Source organism: Callorhinchus milii, unplaced genomic scaffold (assembly GCF_018977255.1).
Source record: "Callorhinchus milii isolate IMCB2004 unplaced genomic scaffold, IMCB_Cmil_1.0 Scaffold8, whole genome shotgun sequence".
Classification (NCBI taxonomy): domain Eukaryota; kingdom Metazoa; phylum Chordata; class Chondrichthyes; order Chimaeriformes; family Callorhinchidae; genus Callorhinchus; species Callorhinchus milii.
Window position 1 is genome coordinate 23,927,335 of NW_024704749.1, and position 21,107 is coordinate 23,948,441.

General features: G+C 44.9%; 1 protein-coding gene across 1 annotated transcript; it reads right to left on the bottom strand.

The window, feature by feature from the left end:
• Positions 1-254: 254 nt before the first annotated feature.
• Positions 255-20,218, bottom strand: LOC103187185 (acid-sensing ion channel 5). Its single transcript, XM_007906574.2, is given in 10 exon segments — positions 255-774; positions 7,518-7,609; positions 9,584-9,752; positions 11,521-11,577; positions 14,913-15,060; positions 15,830-15,979; positions 16,623-16,745; positions 17,121-17,206; positions 17,209-17,354; positions 19,962-20,218. Coding segments are annotated over 10 exon segments (1,422 nt in total). The 3' UTR covers positions 255-580.
• Between the last annotated feature and the right edge of the window lie 889 nt (positions 20,219-21,107).

A 21,107-nucleotide genomic window follows, 5' to 3' on the forward strand; every position in this document is an offset into this window, starting at 1 on the left:
AAAGGTTTGAGAGGTGAAATATTGGTAGATTATTCCCACTGGTTGCTGAATCTGTGAGAAGTGCTCTGAGTTTAGGATTGTCACTGTTTTTCTTTTAATCACTCAGAATTTAAGTGAGAGTTGCAGGAGGTAAAATGTAGCTAGTTCCATTCAATGATTTTCAATATCTGCTTTTGATACAATAAAGGACTGAAACTGGAACCAGATTTGACGATATGAGATATGATTGACATTATTGCTCATCCGCAAGTTTATTCAGATTTGCCTTCAATTTTTAAACAATAAAATACTTAAATTCTTATGTTATTGATAAATATATGGATAAAAGTGGCTGTTTGGATTTTTGTTTCATAGATGTAAAAATTCATGAAGGAAACAGAAATTGAGAATAAATGTGTGAGATTTGAGCCCGGATTCATTGTGTTCTCACATCAAATCTGTTATGAAATCTCACAAATTTACCCCCAGTAAATATTCCCTCCCTTGGACATTCTCTTCAATTACAGCTTGTTCAGCTTGTTCAATAAAATGACCAGGTTAAAAAATACCCACAAGGATTCTCTCTTCTCACCCAATTGGTTTAAAAGACTTTTGGTTGCTTTGTTTCTTTGCGATGAGAAATCTGAATGACAGAAATGTTGTTCACACCATCTGGCAGTTTTAGCAACCAAACTAATCCCAGCCAATAGGATTTGATGATAAGGTATTCGAGGATTTCAATAATAGTTATGCAGCTTGCACCACAGAACAACCCGAGCTGTCCTCCGATGTCACCTGTGAAATGGCAATAGAAAGAAACATCTATCATCACTGACTTTAAACTCATCTACAACAACAACAAAATTACATTTGTATCGCGCCTTTCACATCGGGAGGACATCCCAAGGCGCTGAACAGACAGAGTTGCGGACCTGAGCTGAGGGTCGGGGTGGGGGATGGCAGGGGGGGAAGCAGGCAGATTGAAAGCAAGGACAAAGAGGAGGGTCTTAAGTTGGGTCTTGAAAGTGTTGAGGGAGGGGGTGAGACAAAGAGACTGCGGGATGGAGTTCCAAAGAGTGGGGGCAGAATGGAGGAAGGTCCACTCAACGATAGTGGGGCGAGCAAGACAGGGAACGTCAGGCAGGCCAGAGCCTGCTGAGTGGAGGGAGCGAACAGGGTGGTAAGGGGTTAGGAAGTTGGAGAGGTAGGGGGAGCAAGACTGTGGAGGGCTTTGAAGGAGAGGACCAGGATCTTGAACTGTATTCTCTGTGTGATGGAAAGCCAGTGGAGTTGGGCAAGGATGGGGGTGTTAGGGTCGCGGAACCTAGTGCGCGGAGAGGACACGGGCTGCAGAGTTCTGGATGATCTGTAGCCTGTGGAGGGAGGAGTTGAGGAGGTCGACCATCAGTGAGTTTACATAGTCGAGCCTCAATGTAATGAAGGTGCATATGAGGGTTTCGGCGGCCTGCGGTGTGAGACAGTGTCGGAGCCGGGGGAAGGCAACAACAACAACAACAACAAGATTCCATTTATAGAGCGCCTTTCACGTCAGGAGGACGTCCCAAGGCGCTGCACAGTTGGGTCATGACCCGAGCATTGGGGGAAATGGTCAGGGTGAGGGGAGGGAAGGGAGGGAGCGAGGAGGGGGGAAATGGTCAGGGTGAGGGGAGGGAAGGGAGGGAGAGAGGAGGGGGAAATGGTCAGGGTGAGGGGAGGGAAGGGAGGGAGCGAGGAGGAGGAAGAGAGTCGAGAGGGGAGCTGAAGGCACGGTCAAAGAGAAAGGTTTTGAGACCGGCCTTGAAGGAGGAAAGGGAGGAAGCAAGGCGAAGGCACTGGGGGATGGAGTTCCAGAGCCTCGGGGCTGAGAGGCTGAAGGCCCGACCACCGATAGTAGGGCGGTTGGGGCGGGGGACGTGGAGCAGACCGGAGCCAGAGGAACGGAGGGTACGGGCAGGTAGGTAGGGGGATAGTAGGTTGGAGAGGTAGGAGGGAGCAAGGCCGTGAATGGCCTTGTAGGTGAGGATGAGGATCTTGAAATCAATCCTCTGGGGGATGGGGAGCCAGTGGAGGCGAGCGAGGGTAGGAGTGATGTGGTCCCGAAGCCTGGTGCGGGACAGTACACGAGCTGCAGAGTTCTGAATGACCTGCAGCTTGTGGAGGGAGGTGGCGGGAAGGCCGGCGAGGAGAGAGTTCCCATAGTCCAGCCTTGAGGTGACAAAGGCGTGAACCAGGGTTTCAGCAGCGTGAGGGGTGAGGTAGTGCCGTAATCTGGCGATATTCCGGAGGTGATGGAAGGCGGTGCCAGTTGTGGTGCGGATGTGAGGGAGAAAGGACAGCTCAGGGTCGAACAAAACGCCGAGGTTCCTGACTGGCTTTGAGAGGTGGAGAGTGCAGCCTTGGATGCTGATGGTGTCAGCGCCTGAGGTGCGGAGGCGCTGACGTGAGCCAATCAGGAGGGCCTCGGTTTTTCGCACGTTGAGCTGAAGAAAGTTGTCTCTCGTCCAGGACTCGATGTCGGACAGGCAGGCTGTCAGGACATCGGTGGTCGTGGAGTTGAGAGTAGAGGAGGAAAGGTAGAGTTGGGTGTCATCCGCATACATGTGGAAGTTAACCCCATGTTTGCGGATGATGTCACCGAGGGGGAGCATATAGAGGGTGAAGAGGAGGGGACCGAGGACAGAGCCCTGAGGGACACCACATGAGACAGTACGGGGGGTGGAGGAGAAGCCATTCGTTGAGACGAAGTGAAGACGGTGGGAAAGGTAAGAGCTAAACCATTCAAGGACAGTGCCTTGAAGGTTGAGGTGGGAGGACAAGCGGTGGAGTAGGATAGCGTGGTCGACCGTATCGAATGCTGCCGATAGGTCGAGGAGGACGAGGAGACAGAGGGAGCCCTGGTCACAGATAGTCAGGATATCATTGGTGACCTTGACCAGGGCAGTTTCTGTGCTATGAGCAGCACGGAAACCTGACTGAAGGGGTTCAAAAAGAGAATGGGTGGAGAGGAAAGAGCGCAGTTGGGAGGCGACAACTCTTTCCAAGACCTTGGAGAGAAAGGGGAGGTTGGAGATGGGCCGGTAGCTTGATAGCTGCGACGCATCAAGGGAGGGTTTTTTCAGGGTGGGCGTGATGATGGCAGTTTTTAATGGAATGGGGACAGAGCCAGAGGAGAGGGACAGGTTTATGATGTCAGTGATGTGTGGGGCAAGAAAATGGAGCTGGGAGATAAGGAGTGGAGTGGGGATGGGGTCAAGGGAGCAGGTGGTTGGTTTTAGGGATAGGATGAGTTCAGTGACAGAGGGTGGGGAAACGGGTACGAAGGTGTGTAGGGGAGGATGGGTAGGAGTCGGAGTGTGGGAGGGAAGGGGTGGGTGGTGGGTGGAAGTTGGAGGGGAAGTGACCGCGGAGCGGATTCCCTTGATCTTGGATTCAAGGAAATCCAGCATCTCCTCGCAGTGAAGGTTGGAGGAGATGACCTGCGCGGGGTGGCGGGGGGGACGGAGGAGTCGGGATGTGGTGGAAAACAGTAGCCTGGGGTTGTTCTTCGCCTCCAGGATTATCCTGGAGTAGAAGGACGACTTGGCCGAGGCTAGAGTGGAGCGGTAAATTTTGAGGAGGTCCAGCCAGATTTGTCGGTGGACCGTTAAGCCGGATTTGACAAAGGTGCGCTCAGCAGCCCGCACCTGGCATTTCAGTGAGCGGAGGTGGGTGGTGTACCAGGGGGAGGAGCGGGAGTAGGAGACAGTGCGGGAAGTGATGGGGGCAAGAGTATCGAGTGTGGAGGAGAGGATATTGTGGAGGAGGGAGAGAGGAGAAGAGGGGTCGGTGAGGGTTGAAGGCCAGAGGGAGAGGAGTTCAGAGGACTCCAAGGCATCGGTTAGGGATTGTGGGGGTAACTTCTTCCAAGGGCGGTAGAAGATGGTGGTGGGTCTGGTGGAGGTGGGGAGGGGGGTGGAGGTGGTGAAGGAGATGAAGTAGTGGTCGGAGATGGCCTTGTCGGTAATAGTGACATCCGAGACACTGAGGCCCCGGGTGATCACCAAATCGAGTGGGTGGCCGTGACTGTGAGTGGGGGAGTTTATGTGTAGGGAAAGGTTGAGTGAGGAGAGCAGGGAAGAGAAGTCTGTGGAGATGGAGCAGGAGGGGGTGAAGTGTAGGTTAAAGTCGCCCAGGATGATGAGGCGATCAGAGGAGAGGCAAAGAGATGTGAGGAGTGTTGAAATGTCAGAGATGAAGGTGGGAGAGGTTTTAGGGGGCCGGTAGAGGAGGAGGATTTTAAGGGAGAGGAATGAGGGGTGGGAGAGGGTGAGGTGCTCGAAGGAGGGGAAAGAGCCAGAGGAGTAGGGGGATAGGGCAAGTGGTGTCCTTGAGATAAGGGCAACACCACCGCCACGGCGGTTGGGGCGGGGGATGTGGTGGGAGGTGTAGCCCGGTGGCATGGCCTCCGTGAGGGGGAAGGTGTCGCCTGGGGTGAGCCACGTTTCTGTCAAGGCCATGATATCAACGTTCTCATCAAGGATGAGATCGTTGATGACCAGGGCCTTGTTGCAGAGGGAGCGGACATTTTGCAGTCCGATGTGGAGGGAGCGGTTGACAGAAGGGTGTGTGGGAGGGGAGGGGGTCCAGGTTGTGAGGCAGGGGTGGGGGAGATGGGGATGAGGGAGGAGAGGTTGACTCCCCGGGTCTGTGTCCGGGGTGGGTGGCGAGAGTGGTGGGGAATGGGGCAGTCGGTGTGGTGCTGCTGGACAGCCAACGCCGAGTGCCACGGTGAGCCCGGCGGAGGATTCCCAGACTGGAACAGAGGGAGGTTGTGGGAGGGTCAAGTGGGGATAGAAGACGAGAGGGACGGAGAGAGAGGAGGAGAGAGCGGGAGAGATGCAGAGGGGGAGGGTTTGGGGGGAGAGAGGAGGGGGGCGGGAGGGAGGGGGTGAGGGGGCTCGGGTCAAAGCGGCAGCCATAGTGCGCACGCGGGGACCGGGAGCGAGCGGTCAGGTGGATGGCATTATCCCGCAGATTGGGGCATCGAACCCAACAGGACCATAGTGGGCTCTGATGTGAGCCCTGGGGGGGGGGGGGGGGGGCGCAGAGGTTTTTTTTTTTTTTTTTTTTTTTGTTTTTTGTGCGCGCGCACTCACCTGAAAACTAATCTATGACGTCGCAGTTCCCCCGCTCCGCCCCCACACCTCCCTCCCCTCCCTAGCTGCACTCGCTCCGGCGTCGAGTTTAAGTACCTGGGTCAGTAGGCCCAGGCTCCTCCCCGCCCGCTGCGCTCCGACTGCTGCACTCGCTCCGGCGCGAGTTTAAGTACCTGGCAGTAGCCAGGCTCCTCCCGCGCTGTCCGCTGCGCTCCCGACTGAGCAGAGCGGATCATGGCGCAAATATGGGATAGAAAGGATAGTTGAGAGTCGAACAAGACTACAAAGTTCGGGACTGGCTTACTAAGCTGGAGCAACCATGGATGGTGATGCTGTCAGCGCCTGAGGTGTGGAGGCGCTGACGGGAGCCAATCAGGAGAGCCTCGGTCTTGTTAACATTCAATTGAAGAAAGTTAGCTCTCATCCAGGACTTGATGTCTGACAGACATTCTGTCAGGACAGAAGTAGTCCTGGAGTCAAGGGTGGAAGCAAAGAGGTAGAGTTGGGTGTCATCCGCATACATGTGGAAGTTAACCCCATGTCTGCAGATGATATCACCAAGAGGGAGCATACAGATGTTGTGGAGGAGCAAAAAAATCCCAGTTCATCCAGTCTCTGCTCATAGATGAAACCACTCATCCATCGTATCATCCTAGTAAAACTCCTCTGCTCCCCCTCTATCGCCTTGACATCTAACTAACAATTTATATAGGCTTAGCATTTTCTCTTTGCTTTTCTATCCTGCACTTCTATATATAAAATTTAAGGTTCCATTAGCTTCCATTAGCTGCTGGAATTCTATTAGGTGGGGTCTCTCGTCAACACTGCTGTAGGATCTTTAACATTGCAATGAATAGGCAAATGGGATCTCTGTTTGGATGGCCAAGTTTGTAATATGCAAAATAGGAGTATTTGTTTAATGTCAGAATGCATATACAGCATCCAAACACCCACATATCCAAGTACTTACATGTACTGTAAGGCAACAGATCATCAGGTTACTGGGTCTGACACAAGTGAAATTTGCCAATTAAACTTTGAATTGAGATCATGCTTCAGCATACAGCAGTGCATTTGTTACCTTTGTATGCCCAAAGTTATGCAAACCATTCCTTTTTACAAGTACTAAACTTTCTAACCGTAAACGATTTAAATAAAGTGATAAATGACTAATTTAAAATGTTCTATGCCCATATCTACATAACATAACATGTAGGAGCAGGAGTAAGCCATTCGGCCCTTCGAGCCTGCCCCGCCATTCAATCATGGCTGATCTTCTAATCTAACTCCAGCTAATAACCTGACCCTACCTTATCCCCATATCCCTTAATCCCTTTTGCAATAAGAAACCTATCCATCTCAGCCTTGAATATGTTCAAAGACAGAGTATCAACAGCCCTTTGGGGTAGTGAGTTCCATACATTCACCACCCTTTGAGTGAAGAAGTTCTTCCTCAACTCAGTGCAAAAGGGCTGGCCTCTGATTTTAAGGTTGTGACCCCTGGTTTTAGTTTCTCCAACCAGGGGAAACAATCTCCCACTATCTACTGTATTATGCCCTTTGATGATCTTATAGGTTTCTATAAGATCCCTCTAATTCTTCTATATTCTAGAGAATAGAGGCCCAAATTTGTCAGCCTATCCTCGTAACACAACCCCTTCATCCCTGGTACTAACATAGTAAATCTACGCTGCACCCCCTCCAAGGCAAGTGCATCCTTCCTTAAATGAGACCACCAAAACTGGACACAGTATTCCAGGTGTGGTCTCATCAGGGCCCTATACAGTTGCAGCAAGACTTCCCTACTCTTATACTCTAATCCTTTCATACTGAATGCTAACATATTGTTCGCCTTCCTAATTGCTGCTGCACCTGCAGACTAACTTTCTGCGATTGGTGTACAAGGACACCCAAGTCCCTCTGGACGCTAACATATTCTGATATGGGTCCACATCCTCCGCTTCATCCGCTCCTTCCGCTCAGCGGGCTCTGGCCTGCTTCACATCCCCTGCCTTGCCCGCTTCACTATTGGTGGACAGGTCTTCTGCCACTCTGCACCCAACCTCTGGAACTCCATCTCTTAATCCCTCCATCTCGTCCCCTCTCTCGCCACTTTCAAGACCCATCTCAAGACCCTCCTCTTCAACCGTGCTTCCGATCTCCCTGCTTTCACTCCTGCCCTCCACCCTCCCCCACCCCGACCCCCAGCTCGGGTCCGTAACTCTGTCTGTCCCACGCCTTTGGACGTCCTCCTGACATGAAAGGCGCTAAATAAATGTAATTTTGTTGTTGTTGCTGTTGATTGTATAATATCCCAGTAAAAATGGAATCACTGCATCAAAGAGTTTGCTTCCACACTGGACACTGAAACAAAACGACTACTTAAGTGGCAGCCCAACTCACCAATAAGTTCGGATATTGGCAGTTTCTTCTGCTGCTGAGTTAATTCGGAGTTGAGATCTTCGTAAGCGATATCAATGCAAACAAAGTTTTCCCTTGAGAATAAATAAGACAAAACGTTAGTTAAATTTTGAAACTGGTTCAAATTTAAAAATTTGCATTGCCAAATCAAACTAGTTCTGTTTTGCGCATGTTTGATGGTGAATCTACCGTCCGAAGTCAACAAAGTCTGAAAAACGTGGTGCGAGCACACTGCCTAGTGAATTCAGGACATCTGAGCTAGTAAGCAATTGTAGATCTCAGTCATAAAAATAATAATAATCTTTGTATTTGATATAATGCATTTATAAGGCCTTTCACATCAGGATGATGACTTAAAGCGCTTCACAGACAATGTTCCCTGTAGGTGAATGCGGCAGTCAATTTGAACACAGCAATGTCGCATGAACAGCCATGAAGTAAATGACCAATTTAATTTGGGGAATTATTGACTAGGACTCTGGGACAAGCTCCCTTCTCTTTTTAAATAGTGCTATGGGATCTTTCAAGTCCATGTGAATAGGCAGGCAGGACCTCAGTTTAATGTCTCATCTAAATGGTGGTACCTTCAATAATAAAACACACTCCTGTGCTGCATTGGAGTGTCCCACAAACTGCTGTGTGCAATTGGCTGCTGCGTTTGACCCACAAAATATACAGTCAATTCAGTTTACAATATATTCTGTGAAGCGCTTTAGACGTCTCAAAGACGTGATAAGGTGCTATATCAAATGCAAGAATTATTATTATTTACATGATGGCTGTTTGTGAGACATTGCTGTGTGCAAAATGAATGCTGAGTTCACATAAAAAATAGTCACTGCACCTTAAAGTAAAGTCCTGTGAAGTGCTTTGATATATTTCAAATACGTGATAAAGCTCTATAGAAAATGCAAGGATTTTTATTATTATTTCCAGCTATAAATCTCAGTCATTTTCTTTCTTTTTGCTCTCCATTTGTTTGTTCAATTGAAATGTTAATAACACTGAGAAGACTGGTCTAACATTTTGAATGCAGTGTGCAGGAGAGATGGAGACTTACACAGGTTGAGAGGAAGTTTGATTTCTCCATATGATCTGGACTAATGATTATTTATCACACCAATGTAAGCAATGTTTGGCTATTTGTAAATCCGATAAGGGAGGATAATTACGTACTGACATAAAAAAACAAGCAACATATTTTGGTTCCTATATTTTGCATGGTTAAGTCTGAGAGGTTATTTGCACTTTTCATCAGTGGATTAACAGCTCATGTTGATCATTTTGTATTTTTTTGTACTCAAGATAACCAGGATGTTTGATTAATAATGGTTACAAGCTTTGAGAAATCATGTGTAAATAATGGATACAGTAAACAGAAAGTTCCTTGGTTACTGAATATCTAACACTTCAAGACTTATTATCTTTCTGTCAAGTACTGACAAGTACATGCTATATTGAAAGCTAAATGTCCGAATTGAGTTTGGCTGCTGACTAACTGCCTCTCTGCATACAGCACATTTAATAATAATAAATAATAGTAATATACAACCTGAAGAGATGTCTGAGGAGTACTGAGCAGTAGCCATTTTTTAACCATTCTGTTACGACAGCGGGCTTGTTTTATGTGCCCGAACCATTGTGTTATTATAGGGTCTGACTCTATAAAATGAAATAGTAATAATCTGCAGAAATAATGGTGAGATATCCCACCTTCTGCATAAGATGAAAGCAAGAAAGAATGTTCACAGGGGCTTGTCAAATTGTTGCGTCTCAGAGCATTTTGCAAGCAATTTCTGTATAGTGTAGTGACCTTGGGACGTCCTTCCGACGTGAAAGGCACTATATAAATGTAATCTTCTTGTTGTTGTTATGCGGAATTAGAAATAAGACAACCTGATCTGACTCAGAACATACATATAACAGCACCCAATGAAGGTGACCTCTGTGACTTTTGAACTGAGGAATGCTATCTAGTCATTTTATTTAACAGCTACAAATACAAACATTTGAAGCTTTCCCTCTGATAACCTGCAGATAGTACTCACCTGATATACTCCTTGGTTTTCTGAAATTTTGTGGAAAAAAAATGCAACCCTTTGTTACTTGGAAAAGTGGAATAAGAGACACGAGTGGCATATTTTGTCTCTTGACACGGAGCGGGGCAGTTGGATCTGTATGGACCTGCTTTGCAGAGTCCCTCTTTCTCTATGAAATCTAGAAGATAAAGAGGAAAAGCACAATTTTAGTTTTGCTCCCAACCAATAGTTGAATATATTTGTTAAAAATAACAATTAGATTTGCAAATTATAATTCTCAGTACCTGGTCTGGGAAACAAATGAAGCAAATTGTACTTGTGAGAACTCTTCTCCAAGGGAGGAGCTTAGTTCAGTACAAAGTTCTCACTAGCTAGTTGGTGTGATGTATGTGAGGTTCTCTGCATGAGATGCACTTTATGTCCTGAGACAATTTACAGGATTTACACTGCAATTTTCTCATTCAAGTTTTTCTTCAACCCCCTGCCCCTGGCAAGTCAAGTTACTCCAATGGATCAATGATTAAATGTACTATGCAGACCTAATACTCCCAAAGATCATTATAGTAATGATAATAATAATCCTTGCATTTGTTATAGCGCTTTTCACGACTTCCAGACGTCACAAAGCGCTTCACAGAATATAATATAAAGTGAATTGACTGTAAATTTTGTGGGCAAAACATGGCAGCTAATTGCGCACAGCAGTGTCCCCCAAATAGTCGTGGATCGAGTGACCAAATTATTATTGTTTGTTTTTACTTGAGGGATTATTATTATCATTGTTCAGTGAATGAGCCGATCACAGCTTGGGTGGCAGGAAACAAGGGTTACATTTGGTCTCCACTGCACTGAATGAGGGAGGGTGGAAATCAGTCTGATCTTGATCTTGTTCTTGACCATGGGCAAGTGACCTCCACGTGAAATTCACATGATCTAAGCTGGGGACATTTTGCAGCTCTGCTGAGGCAGTTTCCATGATTCGTTAGCCTTCTGACATTCATTGAGATCTAAAGTTTGCAAACAAGGTCTGAAGGATAGGGAGCCAATGGGGTCGGGCGAGAGTGGGGGAGATGGGGTCATGGAGTTTGGTGATGGAGAGGACATGGACTGCAGAGTTCTGGATTATCTGCAGTCTGTGGAAGGAGGAGTTGGGAAGGCCGACAAGCAGAGCATTTGCATAGTCGAGCCTGGAGGTGAAGAAGACATGAATAAACGTTTCAGCGGCCTGAGGGGTGAGGTAGTGGCGGAGTCAGGGATGTTACGGAGGTGAGGGAAGGCAGAGCGTGTCATGTCTTGGATGCGGGAAGAAAAGACAGTTGAGGGGTTGAACAAGACACCTAGGTTCCTGACTGGCTTGGTGAGTTGTAGTGTGCAACCATGGAGGTTGATGCTGCCAGAGCCTGAGGTGTAGAGGTGCTGGCGCGAGCCAATAAGGAGGGCCTCAGTCTTGTTTACATTCAACTGTAGGAAGTTTGCCCTCATCCAGGACTTGATGTCTGTCAGGACAGCAGTGGTCCTGGAGTTGAGGGTGGAGGCAGAAAGATAGAGTTGGGTGTCATCCTCATACATATGGAAGTTGACCCCATGTCTGCGGATGATGTCACCAATGGGGAGCATGTGAATATTAAAGAGGAGAGGGCCAACGACAGAGCCCTGGGGGATGCTAGACGCAACAGTGCGGGAGCTGGAGGAGAAACCGTTAGAGGCAACAAAGTGGAGATGGTGAGAAAGATAGGAATCGAACCAGGCAAGGGCAGGTCCGTGAAGATTAAGTAAGGAGGAGAGGCGGTGTATGAGGATGGAGTGCTAGACAGTGTTAAAGGCAGCAGAGAGGTTGAGGAGGACAAGGAGGCAGAGGGAGCCCTGATCACAGATGTTCAGAATGTCATTTGTGACTTTGATCAGGGCTGTTTCCATGAAATGCTACATTTAAGGATGTTACTTACACAGCAAGGGATACGCACAGTTGTAGTACTTTCCTGGCTCACATTCAGGTCCATGTCCTTGAAAGACAAATAATCTATTTCAATAAATTAAAGCTTCCACGCCTGGTAAGCACTCATGCCATTTGCCGTAATAATATATCAAATATTTGCCTTGCCAAGTTGAGATAGACTGGGATTTAGGGCTACGTTACATTGCAACCTGTGCACCCATTAAACTGCGTTAGCATCTGTGTTGCCAAAGCAATTTAGTGCTAAGCAAAGTATGGATTTATGTTGATCCTCCTCCCATTCAATAATGACAACACAAGCATTTCATTGTGGCCAGCACAAAGGGCATTAGGATAGATTAATACAGACAAGTTTTACATCACTCTTGTATTGATATAACTAATGCGTTGATTATACCAATATCTGTTTCAGCCCCAGAGTTGCCAATAATGCAGTATCATAGAATCACTGACTTTCATCACAGAACTAGTCTATTCAGCGTGCCATGTTTCAGCGATTATCTTAAGTGAAGGATGCAATATCATTGCAAGTTGTTGTTGTAGGCTATTTCAACCTATATTGCCTTTGCCGTCTTTCTGTCAGAGCTATCCAGTTAATTCCAATGCCCTGTCTTTTCCATATAGTCATTTAAAATATATCCTTTTGAACTACTTGTCTAATTCCCTTTTTAAAGCCATGGATTCCACTTTGCCCACCCCTCGACTGAACCGCCATGGTGGCGGGGTGGCTTTCAACTCCTGTTCCTTGATCAGCCTATCCCGTTACTCCTCTGGAAATTTCCCCTCCTTTGAGCACCTTACCCTCTATCACCCCTCCAACCTTACCCTCAAAATTCTCCTGATCTATCAACCCCCCAAGCCCTCCCCCACCTTCATCCCTGACATCTCCACCCTTCTATCTTCCCTCTCCCTTTGTTCCGAACACCTCCTCATCCTTGGCGATTTCAACCTTCACTTCAACCCCACCTGTTCTACTCCGCTGACTTTTCCTCCCTTATCCTCTCCCTCAATCTCTCTCTCAACATCCACTCCACCACCCACATCCACGGTCAGCCCCTCAACTTGGTGATCACTCGGGGCTTCACCATCTCGGACCTCACCATCATTGACAAAGCGATCTCGGACCATCAATTCATCTCCCTTAACTCCTCAATCACTCTTCCCAACGCCACCCAACCCACCTCCACCTCCTCCTGCCCCTGGAAAAAAATCTCCCCCCCTCCCTCTCGGCTGCCTTGGAGTCATCTAAACTCTTTCCCCTCTGGGCATCCTCCTGCAATGACCTATCCTTTGTGGAGTCCTGTAGCTCAGTGGATATAGCACTCGCTTTGCAAGCAAGAGACCTGAGTTCAATTCCAGGCAGGGCGAAACCTTGGGCAAGTTTCCTTACTCCACACGCCTAATAATAATCCCTCCAAAACAAACAACAATAATAAATTGGTCATTTTCAATCTACGACTGATTGTGGGACATTGCTGTACGCAATTGGCTGCCGCGTTCACCCACACATATACAGTCAATTAACTTTACAGTGTATTCTGTCAAGCGCTTTGGGAGGTCCTCCCGATATGAAAAGCGCTATATCAAATGCAAAGATTATTATTATTATTATTATTACTATTATTATCCTCCTTGGTCACTCTTCTCCACAGCTCCCTATTCTCCACTCTTGATTCCCTCGCTACCCTCTCTTCCTGAACTGACTCCTCCGTCCACTCTCTCAGGCCTCACCCATCTTCACCTCAAATGCCAACTGCGAGGCGATGCTGGCTTCCTCAAATTCAAAGTCAAGGGAATCCACTCAGCTGACTCTGCCACTGCAACTGCAATCCCCTCCCCAACTCCTCCTCTAACCCCAGCCCCTACCCACCCCTCGCTCCACATCTTTGAACTCATCTCCTCCTCTCTCAGCACCATCATAACCCATATGATACACACCACCTGCTCCCTCGACCCCATCCCTACCCCACTCCTTACCTCCCAGCTCCACCTCCTTATCCCTCCACTCACTGACATTGTTAACCTCTGCCTGTCCTCTGGTACTGTTCCCACCCCTTTAAAAACCGCTGTCATCACTTTTATCCATAAAAAAACTCTCCCTAGACCCTTCTCTACTCCCTAACTACTGCCCCATCTCCAACCTCCTCTTCCTCTCCAAGGTCCTGGAACAAGTTGTTGCTTCTCAGCTTCGCTCCTTCCTCTCCCGCCATTCTCGAAACCCTCCAATCGGGCTTCTGTACCGCCCACAACACAGAAAACACCCTGTCCATCTGGGACCAGGGCTTCCTCTGCCTCCTCGTCCTCCTTGACCCTCTGCTGGCTTCGCCACCATCGACCACTCTGTCGTCATCCTCACCGGGGTGTGTTGCATTATTGAAAGCAGGGAGATCGGAAGCACGGTCGAAGAGGAGGGTCTTGAGATGGGTCTTAAAGGTGGTAAGGGAGGGAGTGAGGTGGAGAGACTGCGGGATGTCCTTGGCCCCTCCTACCTCTCTGACCTGCTGATTCTCTACCAACCTGCCCGCTCCCTCCATTCATCGGGCTCCGGCCTCCTCTGTGTCTCCCGCTCGACCTATCCTACCATCAGTGGCCGGGCTTTCAGCCTCTCTGCCCCCACACTCTGGAATTTCATCCCACAGTCCCTTCGTCTTGCTTTCCCCTTGCCTCTTTCAAGGCCGGTCTCAAGACCCTCCTTTTCGATTGTGCCTTCGGTCACCCTCCCACCTCTCTGCCTTCCATCACTCCTACTCCATCCCTCCCCCTTGCTCGATTCCTGACTCCTGACTATCCAGGGCCTTGGGATGTCCTCCTGATGTGAAAGGCGCTCTATAAATGTAATTTTGTTGTTGTTGTATGTAAATTTGAACTCCCTCTCTTCTAAAGTCATTTGAAAGCAATGCTCTGCTATATTTATTGAAATACTTAGGCTTTTTTTTCATCTTAACTCCTGCTTTGGAAGTTGTGAAAGTTATTACAATTATCCACCATCTTCCCTGACTGTAAGAAAATCCGTTGATGTTGTTGATGCCTCTACTCTCCACCAACAGAGTGTCAGATTAACCCAGGTTTAAAGTACTAACTTGACATGTTAACAAATGCAGGGACCTTGACATTTTTATAGGAGCAACATTTGTATTATTCCTAAATAAATTAAATTTAGTGTAGAATTTAGGGTCTGGGGATGCCTGTCCTCTGGTACTGTTCCTACCCCTTTAAAAAACGCTGTCATCATTCCTATCCGTAAGAGGAAATATAGCAAATATTCAAAGCTTCCTTATTGTCACCGTAATAAACTGTTAGACACATACAACTTTGAAGTATTGTTTTCACTGATGACCATAAACCCGTTAGTTGCTTTTAACAGAAAATTATAAATGTACTAACCAGGCAACAGGAAAGGAAAGCAGCCACAGTGTTGTTTGATATACTTTGATTTACACTCCTGCAAACATCTGTATGTTGTATAGGTGTCGTGATATTCCAGGCTTATGTGAGGGTTACATTCTCCCCATGGGTATTCCTGGTTTATTGTCTATAGTAAAGAAACACAGATCCCAGCTGAAAACAGGCATTTAGGACAGTCGGAGATTTGAACTATAGATTGCCATGGCGCACACAGGAACAATAGGTGGAGTATCAAAGCACAACCAGTGCCTGTGGAACCGCACTCCTTTAGGCCCATATCCTCACCAGTACCAATCTCCATAGCCCCATCACCCCAGTCCTTGCCAGACTCCACTGGCTGCCTGTCATAGAATGGATTGATCTCAAGATCTTCATAATCATTTGTATCTCACTTCATGCTCTGGCACCACTCAACGTCTCTGACTTCCTTACACCCCACTCCACTACCTGTTGCCTCCTCTCAGCTGGTTCCGGGCTCTTGCATGTCCCTTGTCCCTTCCACTCTACCATTGTCGGTCGTACCTTAGGTCACTACACCACAAAACTATAGAACTCTCTTCCTTAATCCCTCCGCCTTGCCACCTCATTCCCCGTCTTCAGATCTTACCTGAAGAACTTCCTCTTCAACCATGCCTACGATCATCTCTTTCTCCTCGGCTCGGTATCAAGTTCCATCACTGTTGAGCACTCCAGGATGCTAGCCCGGCTGAAGGGTATTTTATAAATACAAGTTTCTATTGTTGTTGTAAAGCCCACTCTGTAAATTACAGCTCTATCCACTACACTATCTGGGTTCCTTAGTTAATTTTACTTATCTTGTCAGAAAAAATTACAAAGGACTCCAAGTCTTATTCTGTTGATAGCCGTATGTTGTTGGTTTAATTTTTTTTGCTTACCTTCAGTTGCCGTATTACAGCATAGGCATGCATACCAACTCCCACAGACAGGCCCATGGTCTCAACCTGTGGTAGTTCATTGGGAGAATGGATCACAAAGTTCATCCCAGCATCGGTATAACCAAGGGCAGGATTGTCTGTCATCTCTGACTGTAAATTCAACAAAAAAGAAAATTTAGCTGAAAGGTTATAATTGGATCCAAAGTAGACATTTCCTTGCAAAAGTAGCTTGCAGCATAGAAATTTGCACTGGGGAAAATGGAGGAGGGGGGCAGGGGTCATAAAAATGGAGTAAAGTTTTAAGCATTTCATAATGAACACAAGGAACACATTATTAAATACCACAAACTTAACCCAATGTTTTATTTGATAACAGTTGTGGAACATTTTTAGAGCTGTATTGTTGATCAGGACACTGGGAAAATCTCCCTCCTCTTTTCAAATAGTGTTTTGGGTCTCGTTTTAAATTCTCATCCGAAAGACGGCAAGTAGGAGATAGAGTAACATTTCAAGTTAAATCTGACCCTTCTTAACTGATATAGAGACAAAGACATAAGGAAGAAATAGAAATGAAGTAATCTGCAGTTCTGGTGAAAGTCTTAGACCTTTCTTTCAGGATACTGATCAACTTACTCCAATTTTAAGCGTTTTCCAGTTTTAGTCAAGTCTTCTTTATTAATCACTCAAAATATAAAACAAACGTTGTAATTGGAGAAATCTAAAATGACTTTATTCATTCAATTATTTTCAAAACTGGAGAAATTTCTTTTTCACTTTTAGATGAAACACAAACCTGCTTGATATCAAATAGCACTCTTAGTCCCCTTCCTGATGTTTTCACTCGTCGTTTGCTTTTCAGATTCTGATGATTGAACGTATAGCAATTGCCATACTCAGTAAACACGTGCTCAAAATCCTGAAAAGGGCATTGCAGGAAAGAGTCAAATTAGACTTACTTATCTTGTAGATTTTGAGAGTCCCAAAATGTTATGATAAATATGCAGATACTCAGACTGTTCAAAACTCACTGCACTTTAGGTAGGTAATTCTGTAGTAAGTGTATTAATTGTGGATGATATGGATAGGGGATCCAGACTTCGATCAATCCACAAAATGTTATTTATGTATATAAAACTTTTAAAATCAATAGTAATTTAAATTCATCTGCACTTAGTTATTTCCACAGTAAATTCCCATTCCTTACTCTTTGCCATTAAGACATATTCTCTTTAGAATACTTTGTCAGGAGGTTTACCTCTTAAACAAGATAGATAAGTTTCATTTGATTTACATTTGGATAGCAGGGCTCTCCAGAGAAATCACATTGTAATAGAGTGCTGTTATCAAGCTGGTAACCGTGCTCTTTGGTGAAATTCTGATGCTGAAACTTTCATTGCCTTGAAGAAAGTTATTGACACTTTCGGGAATGTTGTTTCCATCACCAGCATCAATGCTCAGAACTGCAGACACAATTTTCCATAATAAATATATTATGCTCACGTTGGCCACTGCTTTTTCTTGGTATCTGTAGAGAACAAAACACAATCACCATCTTACCATTTGAAAACTTAATAAGGACATTTGTATAAGTGACTCCATGATCCAAAATCCATCGCCACTAAATGTGGAGCCAATCTTTTACTTGTCATTTCTATCTGTTGTAAATTGTTAGATTTCTCCTCTCTTTCATACACACAGAAACATACTCCGTTTATATATTGTAACAAATAGCATGCGGTGAATCACATTTATGCACTTGGGCTAAAATAAAAATAGCAGTTGTGTTCAATTAGTTATTTTCCACATTTGTACAGTTTGTACAGTTTTGTTTCAAGCAGTACACATGTAGTATTAATTCAAGTCAAGGCATAGTAATTGAGGGCTTCCTTAACTGTTCTGGGGTCCAATTTTGTGAGGGGTTATTTCTTCGCAGATTTCATAATAAGAATTGTGTAATTCTTTTGCATGTAATGAATCTAATGAACTTTCCATAGTACATTTGATGCTACAGAAATGTATATGGGGAAATGTTGTAGTAAAAAATCTGTTACGAAATATCAAAATTTAGTCCCCAAAAACCTGGAATGAGATTTGTAAAACTCATAGTGTGAATCAACTATGAAACTCAGCCATAACAAAATCAGAAATACAAGAAATCTAACAACTTAAATGACATTGGTGGAACTGACAGGTGGAAGCTGGATAAATCATGCAGCAAGCACATGTAGAGAAAATGTAGAATAAAGTATCAAAACATATCAATGGTGCATCATATTTCAAATGTTTCAGTAGAGATGCCAAAAATGTAGGTATACTAAAGCTAATATACTGACCAATTATGTACTAAATTGCAGGCTAAAACAGATGGGTTATATGATCAGCTTTGTATGAGAATGCATGACTTCCAGACAAATGCCAAATGGTTAAAGGATTTGAACGAATTACAGAATGAATTGTTCCTAACACAAAATCAAGAGATCCAACAGCAGTGCATCTGTGGTCTTTTCGAAAGGGCATTTATTGCTCATGCACACAGAGACTGCTAATGTTTATGGTCCCTTACATCTTTTTTGCCATTCTTTGGATGAAATGTTAAACCAATGTCCCATTTTCCTGTTCAGGTGGATGATGTTCAAGATCCCATCTCACTATTCAAAAAGAGAAGGGAGTTTCAACAAGTCCCGCCAAGAAAATATATCCTTAAAGGTATGGATTGTTTTAGTTTGAAGTGATCGACTTCAAGATCCTCACCCTTGTCTTCAAATCCCTCTATTCCTCTGCAATCCCCTACCTCTCCGACCTCCTCGCTCCTCAAAACAGTGCCCATTGCCTTTGTTCCTCCGGGTCTGGCCTCCTCCTTGTCCCCCGAGTCCTCCGCTCCACCCTCGGCGGCCGTACCTTCAGCCACTATGCTCCGAGGCTCTGGAACTCCCTTCCTCACTCCCTTTGCCTCACCCCCTCTCTTCCTATTTTCAGGACTCTGCTGAAGAACTTTCTTTTCGACTGCGCCTTTTGTCACCTTCCTCCCCCTCCCCCTGACTCGGCCCCAGGATCCGTTACTGTGAAGCACTCTGAGATGCCATCCGACATGGAGGGCGCTATATAAATACAAGTTGTTGTTGTTGTTTAGACTCAGTCAGAATCAACTTGACATAGGAGGCTGCCAGGCAAATAAACAGGGCATTAGATACCTGTTTATAGACAAATAAGCTTTGAAGATTGAATTATCTTCAGTCTCGAGAAGAGATGCCTCAGAGGGGGATCTTATATAGATATGTGAGATTTTAAACGTGATTAAAAAAGTAAAGCCAGAGCAATACTTTCAGATACAATACAATTTAAAATATAATTTATACTTGTACACCAAATTTCACTTCGCAGAGACGTCTCAAAATGCTTCATAGTGAAATCAGAGTGTAAACTGAAGAAGAGAGTGGAATGCACAAATGCTGAGAACAAGAGAGCACAGGTTTAGAGTTGCAAAAGATCATTTTAAGACAGAAACTAGGAAGTATTTCTTTTCACAGAGGTTAATTAACAACTGACTACGAAGCGTGGTTGAGGCAAATGCTGGACTCATTTAAGAAAAAAGCTTGATGTTTTAATGTGAGGATTATAGGGTGGATATTCTGGCAGAATGAGATCAAATGAGTCAAAGAACATTCTTCATCCAAACCTCTCTTATGATCTTGATGGAGGCTTTTCATTCCATTAACGATAGGGTCTTTGATCTGATGTTTATTTACCTGGGACTGTCTTCACTTTAATTAGTGAGACGAAACATGCATGAAAACTAAATAGTGAAAATGTATATAGCATTTGCTCCACTGGTGAGTTTAAACAAAAGTGTTAAGAAAGCCAATTGATGGATAAAATGTAGCTTGTCATTAATTAAGTTTGATAAAAAATCTATGCAATGATCTCGGAAAAAATAATTCATCTTGTAGTCACAAAGCAAAGATAATCCTCGTTTTTTTTTAGAAACTTTAATTCTATGTTTGACTTTCATGGCATTTTAAGAAAAAAATATATCTTAGTTAAAATTAATTAATTGTTAAAATCACACCACTTATGGAATTTCTTTGATTTTACAGCAGTTAGAATTAAATCTTAAACATGAGACCTGGAATACCTGTTTAAATTGCAGAATGTAACGGCAGGAAATTCAATATCTTCAACATACTTGATGGTGAGAGACGTGGATGTTGGCCAAGTGAAATAATTAATAAAGAGTTGGGTAATCTGGGAAGAAACTCCAATTACAGAAAGTGAGACAATCACTATCCAGAGGACTCTGCGGATTCTGGGTTTGCTCTGCAGTGCATTGTGCAAACCATGGAGAGAGGTTGAGGTTGCAAAATCATAGTCAATGTGTCTTATGTTCTCCATAGATGTAACTGCTTTTCCACAAAAGACCAAACTTTTTTTAATGCTCCTGAAAAGATACAACCGAAAGAAAATAACACTATCAGTGAATTTATGGTTTTAAATAACGGCAGCTTTGACATGTGAAGAGCGTTTCAAGTTTACTACAATAATACAGTTCATTACATAGTAATACTTAGAATATACAACACAGAAAAGGCCATTTGGCCCAACTGGTCTATGCCGGCATTTATGCTCCACATGGGCTTCCTCCGGCCCTTCATCAACTAAACCTATCAGCAAAACCTTCTATTCCTTTCTCCCTCATATACTTATCTAGCTTCCCCTTAAATGCACCTATGCTGTTCGCCTCAACTACTCGTTGTGGTAGCAAGTTCCACATTCCCACCACTCTCTGGATAAAGTTTCTTCTGACTTCCCTATTTGATTTATTGGTGAGTATTTTATATTTATGGCCCTTAAACCTTTTCATCATTTTAAAGACCTCTATTGGGTCATCCCTCACCCTTCTCTTTTCAAGAGAAAAGAATCGAAGCTTGTTCAGCCTTTCGTGATAGTTTGCAGTTCCGGTATCATCCTTCTAAATCTGCTTTGCACCTTCTCCAGTGCCTCTATATCCTTTCTATAATGTGGGGACCAGAACTGTACACAGTACTCCAAGTGTGGTCTAACCAAGGTTCGATATAGGTTTAGCATAACTTCCCTGCTTTTCATTTCTATCCCTCTATAAATGAACCCCAATGCTTGGTTTGCTTTTTTTAATCGCCTTATTAACCTGCATCGCTATTTTTAGCGATTTGTGTATTTGTATCCCTAGATCCCTTTGCTCCTCTACCCCATTTAGATTCTTATTTTCCAGGCAGTTTGTGACCTCTTTATTCCTCTTACAAAA